At 44.0% G+C, this 8,151-nt stretch overlaps 1 protein-coding gene across 1 annotated transcript in view; it reads left to right on the top strand.

Moving 5' to 3' along the window:
• Window positions 1–1,306: 1,306 nt before the first annotated feature.
• The window catches only part of KCNH8 (potassium voltage-gated channel subfamily H member 8), a 338,704-nt gene continuing 331,859 nt past the window's right edge, over window positions 1,307–8,151 (top strand). Inside the window, exons 1-2 of the mRNA XM_023620873.2 lie at window positions 1,307–1,488; window positions 1,870–1,977. Of these exons, the coding sequence (XP_023476641.1) occupies window positions 1,902–1,977 (76 nt within the window). The 5' untranslated portion in view covers window positions 1,307–1,488; window positions 1,870–1,901. The remainder of the gene's footprint in view (window positions 1,489–1,869; window positions 1,978–8,151) is intronic.

The raw sequence follows: 8,151 nt of genomic DNA, 5'->3' as shown, positions 1-8,151 counted from the left end.
CAGGCCCCGGGGACTGCCGCCCCGCGCCGCCCACTCAGGAATCCCCTCCCCTGCCGGGCGCGCCCCCGCCCCGCTGGCCGCGCGCCGCGGCCGGATCTGCTTGAATTTCAACACAAAGGGAATCCTCGGCCGCAGGAAGTGCATCACCAGAAAGGGGGACCAGGGGCGGGGAGAGGGGGATGCTTCCCTCCCTCTCTACGCCCCCGCCCTCTTGGAGCCCTGGACAGACGTGAAGAAACCCTCAGGGTCCCCCCCTACGCCCCAGGAGCCGGGAGAATTCAAACAAGGAGCCTCCCCCCGCCCCCTGCAACAGTGGGGTGGGGAGGGGGGAAGCGGGCGCTGTCGCCCTCCAGCCAAGCCCTAACTCCCCGGCGGCGAGGACGCCCACTACCCCTCACCGCGGCTCACACACCTGTTCGCTTCCCCACTCCATTCCTTCCGGGTGCACGAGCACCTGGGCTTGCGTTTGTTTTTCTAGCACTGGGCTCTCTCAACTTTCCTACCACATCGCCTTCCCTTCCAGGGTTTTCGGTAGAATCCCGGCTCCGGGTGTCCTCCTCCGTTCCCAGCAGGAGTGCGTGCGACCCGGGCTTGGGCGAGGCTTTCCCTGGCTGAACGTTGCTGGAGAGGGAGTCCCCGCGAGAGCCAGAGGGAGAAGGACAGGGAGGGACCACTTTCGTTTTCCAGGACACTTGCTGTTCCAGGGACTCGGCCAGGCTTTCTACCTGGAGGTGCCAGTCTTGGAGGGAACCTCGCCGTTGGGCGGGAGGAGAGGAGGCAGGCTAGACTAATTTGTCTTGAAGCTATGTTTACAAGGCAACCTTACTGCTGTTACTTGCATTATATTTTGCAAATCAATAAAACCAGCAAACTTTTCTAGAAATGTTTTATTCACATCTCTCCAGAGTGTGGGAAACCATCCATTGTCCATATAAAAAGCTATTATTTTCTTTTAGTTTAAAATGGCTTGGGTAGACCAATGGCAGTTTGGGGAGAGGAGCTGAAACACCCCTTTTTGGAGCACAATTAGGAGAGGTGAACAAACCTTGGCGCTTTGGACCACTTCCCGTGTTGAAAGACCCGGGTGACCGGGGAGGGGGCCATGCAACTAACTCCAGGCTGCCCTGCTCCTGTCGCGGGCACTCGCGATGACAGGTGCGCCGGAAGGGGGCCGCCTCCCCCTGGGGCGCCTGGCTGCCACAGCTCTCTTCGACACCACTGGGGGGCCTCCCCCCTCCCAAGTTCTAGGCGGAGGCCAGGTACCGGCCGCGACCTGTCTCCTCCCCTTTTCCAATACCACACCCACGGGACTCCGGTCTCCCCGGGAGAGGGACGGAGCGGGAACAAAGGGGTCTTTGTTCATCGGCTCCTGGGGGGGTGGGAGTAGTGCTCGCTCGCGTTTCCCGGAGCTCCTTGGAGACGGGGAGGCTCAGCGCCACCGAACCTCGCCCACATCGAGCGCTGTCCTCCATGACCCCAGCGCCTTAGGTCAGGGCACGGCGCCCCGGGCCACCGCGGGCTCTTTCCGGGCGGGCGGGGTGGGGGGCGAGGCACCGCGCTGCGGCGCCTGGCGGGCACTGCAGTCCGTGGAGGGACGGTGGGGGGGTTTCGGCAGCTGGCGGAGGTGGAGGGGGCGGGAGAGGGAGCTTGCTCCGGGCAGAGCCTGGAGGTGCGGGGCGGGCTCCGAGAGCGCTCTCGGGGCTGCTCCAGGCAGAGCAGCGGCGGCTGGAACTCGCTTCCTCCCTCCTTCCGTCCTCCCCCTTCCCGCGATCAGCCCCATCACCACGCCAGGCCCCCCTCCCCTGCCGTCATCACGCTCCCCTTCTCCCTTCTTGGCACTTTCCTCTCGAACCATCCTTCTGGACAAAGTTTGATGGAGAATTTCACACCACGCTGGAAAAATGCCGGTTATGAAAGGATTACTGGCGCCCCAGAACACCTTCCTCGACACCATCGCCACCCGTTTTGACGGAACACGTAAGTCTTGCACTTCGACGAGTTGCATGGTATTTTTTAAGAATGATTTTGCTCATATAAATTACTTTCGTTCCCACCTTTCTTTTTGCACCACTGGAGTGAATCCCTTCTATTCTTGCCAAGATGTCTTTTGTGCGGAGAAATTTTTTTCCTCCCATGGTTCAGTGTAGTATTAACACTTTGAAGTAGTCGCCTGGCTTGACTTCTTGGGTTTGTAAGGGCTGGAAAGACCGACGCCCGTGGTCACTATGCGACTTGTATTCTGGTACTTCTTTAAGTAACTGGCTTTTATTAATTTTATGAGGTGAAAGTAGGAAGTGTCCATATGGTGAATCGCCACCTTATCCTTCTAGAGTTTCAAGGCTCCCTAGGTTACAAGGAGAGTTTGGAATATTCTTCATCCATGCAGCTTCATTCTGTGAGGTCTTTCCCATAGGCATGATTTCCCTTCTGAGTTTAAGAAATGCAAACTAGAATCAGGATTCCCAAGTGTAAGCTTTCGGCAGAATTCTAAGCGTTGTGAGTTTGTCAGAATCTTGATTCCTGCTTTTGAGATAGAATAGCATACCTCTCAATCCTGAAATTATCCTAACACTGGAGGAGAGACTGTTGGGGAAGGAAGAGCTGGGCATTAGAAAGGCTGATCTGATCATAAGAAAAAGTTTCGACATTTTTTTTTTGATGCAGAATATTATTGGACGCTTAGCTTGTTTAAGGCAACAGTTAAAAAACAAAGATGTGTTGGTGTGTGGATGCTTGGGGAGACTGTTCGCAATTATCTTCAAGTTGTTCTCTTTCAGGACCACGGTCAGGGCCCCGTTCCTTCCCAGGCTTCTCAAGCTCCGTTCTTAAGCCAGTTGTTTCCCAGCAGGCTTTCGCCCTGTAATTAGGAGTCTGTTCTCTCATGCCCAACAAATGCCCTCATTTAGTTTCCCTATGAATACCCAGACCTTCCTCCTAGCTTATGTTGCTTCTGTATGTTTTCCTTTTTCTGCCTATTACACAAGACTCATAGAAACTCCTTTATTCTAAAGGCTTTTTCAGTGGTTCAGGTATTTTTTACTATGATGGTATATTTCCTAGAGCTGATATGGGAGAGCACATGTAACTCTATTTCCACTCCAGTAGTCTAGATACACACTGTTATTATGGTAGAAAATATGTCCTGGACTTTTCTGCTTCAGGAATAGTTGGAAAAGTTTACATAAGAGAGAAATGAAGCATTTACTTGACTTTGTTCAATTTTTATTTTTGACATCCAGTCTACTAATGGTAGTTGGTGTGGATAGTCTTCCAATGTTTTTATCTTTAGCCATTCTCTCCCCTTTTCAGTTCTAGAGGTGTCAGACTGTATGAGTGAAGTGCAATGCCATTATGTATCTGTCTTCCTTAGATAATAATATGAGAAAATTTTGTAATAATACTTCATGTTCCTGCCACTGCCATTACCTCCACCACCCAACCACCACACAAAATCATCACTGTTGTTTTTAACCAGGCATGATTGTGGGACTACTATTTATTACCTTAGGAACTGATCAGTTTCATGTGGATGTTCTTGAAGTTGCAAATTTAAACCCAAAAGGCTTTTAACATTGATCACAAATTCATCTGTTGAAAATGAAGTAATTGGCACATGGCAGTTGCTTATCTCATTGTCATTTAAAGTTGAATGGAGTGCACTGCACGGTGAATGATCCCAGCATAGCCCCAGGAATCTCTGCAGCCATCTGTTTAGATATCAGTTGCTAAAGAGGGGGCTTTGGATTCCCAGTGTGAGGATAGTGTTGCCTCTTTCTCTTATGATAGGATTTGATAAGCAGAGGGCATATAGAGAGATGTTGGTGTACTAGTTAGTAGCTCTTTTTCTATCTTAACTACACATTACTGTTAATAAAATAGAAGGTTAGAAATCTGAAATCCTTATTTGGGAAGATCATCAGCACATACAGGCATTTAAAATAATAATAAAAAAAACAGGAACTGTTGGACAGCATCCTTGGTCAGTGTTCCACAGGGTCTGGGGATTCATGAAGGGAGCCACTCTGTATGAAATCAATTTGAAAATCAGTGAAGCAAATTTCAAAGTGATGAGTAACATAAAGGTTTACTCTGGCAAGATTTTGTTTACAACATTTAATGAATACCCCTTGTCCCAACAAACCCCACTCCACGGAAAAGGATTGTGTTTTCTCATTTGCCTTTCATTTGAATTGCAAGATGGCTTGAATAATCTGAAATTTACAAAAACTACTTTAAGCAAATTTTTAGCTACAAATTTTGCTTGATCTAGAATCGTGGGCATACCATTTCCCCTGCTAAACATTTAGTTTACCTTATTATACTATCTTTCCTGTGTTGACAAATTTTATCAAGTATCATTACTACCCCTGAAACTCTTTTCCTATAATTGTCCTTCTTTCTCTTGATTTTTTATAATAGTCATTTATTTTCTCTTGCAACATAATACTCTTTTGGCAAAATTGCCACCTGCCCAGATAAGGTATACTGGAAAGTGAATGATGCTCAAAATGTAATGTGTTTACTTGGTACATTTTTCTGCCTTATTTGTTAGGCATATTTTATAGTCACGTTAGTTTCTTATTTTGGACAATTCTGATGAAAACTAGGGGAGCAAGCAACAACCCTGGCAAACCACCTTGCTAACTTAACCACCATGTAGTATTATTAACCTCTTTGATTTAATCTTGTAATGGAAAGTTATAAAACTTAAAGCATCATCTAAAATTTCTCCCAGGAAAAAAATAAATCTATGAAAATAGAAGCCTATAACATAATCTTACTAATTTATCAGTTGCGATGTTATCACAGGGCAACATAAGAGAAGTTAATAATATATTTTATCACCTAGTGACACTATTGTTTTACATAATAGTATATTTTTTCCTTTTAATATTTAAGAAGTGAGCTTTGTCAAGATTGAAAGACAATTGTGGACCATTAATTGAAACTATTTTTTTCTCATATACAATATAACTTTCAAAAACTATTGGAAAATATACATTTTTTTAAATATAAAACTACCCTAAAATATATTTACTCTAGGTGCCGACCCTGTGGCCGAGTGGTTAAGTTCACGTGCTCCGCTTTGGCAGCCCGGGGTTTCACTAGTTTGGATCCTGGGCGTAGACATGGCACCACTCATCAGGCCATGCTGAGGTGGCGTCCCACATGCCGCAACTAGAAGGACCCACAACTAGGACATACACCTATGTTCTGGGGGGATTTGGGGAGAAAAAGCAGAAAAACAAAGAAGATTGGCAACAGTTGTTAGCTCAGGCGCCAATCTTTAAAAATATGTGTATATATATTTACTCTTGAAATATGTTCTCCTGTTTGTGTTTAACTGAAACATAAGTGAGACTTAGGAAAACTAAGAACCTTGCAAATATTGAATATGTTTGCCCTATTTAAGGAGAAAAAAGTGACTCCAATGAATTTCTTTGACTCATTACATGTATCTATACTTTCCACTTGAAACACTCTAAAACACACATACACACACATACACAATCTTAACATTATGACCTGCATATAGTTCACTCCTACGTAGTTCCTTTCTTTTTTTTTTTTTACATGTTTAGTATATTTAAAAGAAATCTTTTCTGAGTCGACTTTTGCTTTAAGTACATGAATATTAATGTGGACAAAGGGAAAGTGTAATAAGAGAACACGTAAGCGCACATTTTTAAAAATAGTTTTTCAGTACAAATGTTTGCCACAGGGTACCATTTGAGGACAATGCATTTTTTTTTTGAGGATATAAAACTTTCAGAGGGAAGTGTCCATTTTCAAACATAATGGTGCATTAGCCTACATTTTCCAGTCATATCAAAATTTGGCCGGAATCCTCCTTCCCCCTTGGGGTTAGTGAGACAAGATTTAAGCTTTAAAGAAAGTTTTTAGCCCAGTGGACTTTATCAAGGAGATTCTAGTCAAAGTATTCAGAATAACGGTAGTTTCGAAACTCATTCATATTTGCATTTATTTATGTACTCCAGTATAGCCTGTTCAAAATGGTCTAAGGAAATTTGCTAAAATTGAAATATTTCACAGAGGCAATTCTCAACGTTTTTTTCTTTTCCTCCTTTTGCTTTCATCAAGGTACAGAGATCTTTTAACATTAGAAGTGTATAGAGAAAGGTACTGTAGTCAACGCTGTAGGAAGGGGAAGAATAAGGTGGGACAGCGGAGATATTCCTAAGTCTTTGCTGGGTTGTAGTTTGGACAATGTCATCAAAGGCATTTAGCCAATAAAAGTGAATGAGCTCCATTATGTATAGGTCTGTCTGTTTTACATGAAAACATTCAAGGAAATACCTAACACTCCATAGATATCTCTTCACAAATGGAAGTTTATAAAGACTCTTTGTTATTTTTATTTTTTGCATGCCACTAGTAGTCTCTTTTGTCCCTATTTTTTTGTTTAGGGAGATAGTTTCTGTGTTAGTTTTCTATTGCTGTGTAGTAAATTACCATAGACTTAGTGGCTTGTTACCTCACATTTTCTCTTGGCCAGACATCCAGGCAAGGATTAGCTGGGTCCTCTGTTCAGGATCTCACGGGGTGTAAACAGGTTGTCAGCTGGGGCTGTGGGCTCAGCTGAGGCTTGAGGCCCTCTTCCAAGCTCATGTGGTTGTGGGCAGACTTTAGTTCCCTGAGGGTTTATGATTGAGGTCCCTGTTTTCTTGCTGGCTCTCAGCCTGGGACTTTTCTCAGCAGCTAAAGGCTGCCCTCAGGTTCTTGCCACATGACCTCTTCTATAGGCCCCCTCAACGACAGAACAGCTGCTTCAAGAACAGCAGGAGTGTCTTTCTTTTAAGAGTTCACCTGACTAAGTCAGGCCCACCCAGGAAAATCTCCCTTTTGATTAAGTCAAACTCAACTGATTATAGATCTTAATTACATCTGTAAAATCCCTTCTAAAATCACATGTCCTGTCACACTGAAGGGAAAGGGATTAGACAGGATGTGTACACAAGAAGTTGGGAATCTTGGGAGCCATCTTAGAATTCGATCTACTATAGTTGCTATCCATTGTTGTACTGTCATGCAAAGCCTAATGTTCTCACATTTGTTCTTCCATGAAGCAGATTTCTTGAGCACACTCTGTAATTCTGTATGCACGTAAACTCTGTTGAGTTTATGTCTGAAGTCTTTGTGACTATAAGGCCCAACTCAGTGAGGGGAGGGTTTTCGTTCACCTTTGGTGGTGGCATACGAATAAACCTAGCCTAGGAAATGTTTAGTCAGCTGTGCTGTCAGATTCTTCATTCTCTGATCTAGAAGTCATGTGGGAGGTATAGGAATATTTTCAGAATATTAACTCCAGCCTCTTGACAGGGTGTTCCCTCTTTCCAGATAAGGAAAGTATATGAGATCTATAGGTCTGTGTGTAGGTATCTTAACTTGTACTGGATAGAGAACCAGTCCAAGAATGTGGCATCTGTAACGAATGACACCCGAGGCAGGTCCTTGCACTCTAAGATGGCTGAGCTGTTTCTACCTCACTAACCTTTTAACCAGTCCTGTTTCTGGGCCAACTATGTGGACTGTTTTGAAACAGTATATGTTTTCCATCTCTTTCTCATGCCTCTAACCATGTTTCAGATTTAAGGAACTCCCCACTATGCATTCTTACATTGAGCTTGGCTATGTTAAACTAAATTATGTGCTTTATTTAAACTTTATTCCAGGTTTACTAAAAAGTAGAAAGGAGAAAAGAGAGAGGGAGAAGAAGGAGAGAGTAAAGAGGAAGGAGGAGGGAGTTATTTATTCTCATTCTTTCGAGTCTGTAGATGAATTCTTTGCTTTGTGAAGGACTTATCACAGGGATTCTCATAACTTCCCTGCAAGGAACAGTGTGTGATTTACATGATTTGGATTGATATCTTTACCAGCAATGCATTTCTTTTTATGAGTGACATATACAAAAAGTAAGAAAAGTTTTATTATATAGTCTTTAAGAATATCAGGTAATTTTATTTTGATATCATTATGTAGAGGAAAATGGATACCTAACATGTTCAGAATGGAAATTATGTCCACAATATATTTTTTCCAGGCTCTGGCATTTGGCATAAGCTTTAGACCAAAGGCCATGGCGTGAGTCCTCTTCTGGCATGAGAAGCATATTGAAGGCCCTGTATTACT

Source organism: Equus caballus, chromosome 16 (assembly GCF_041296265.1).
Source record: "Equus caballus isolate H_3958 breed thoroughbred chromosome 16, TB-T2T, whole genome shotgun sequence".
Lineage (NCBI taxonomy): Eukaryota > Metazoa > Chordata > Mammalia > Perissodactyla > Equidae > Equus > Equus caballus.
This window is presented reverse-complemented; position numbering and strand designations above follow the sequence as displayed.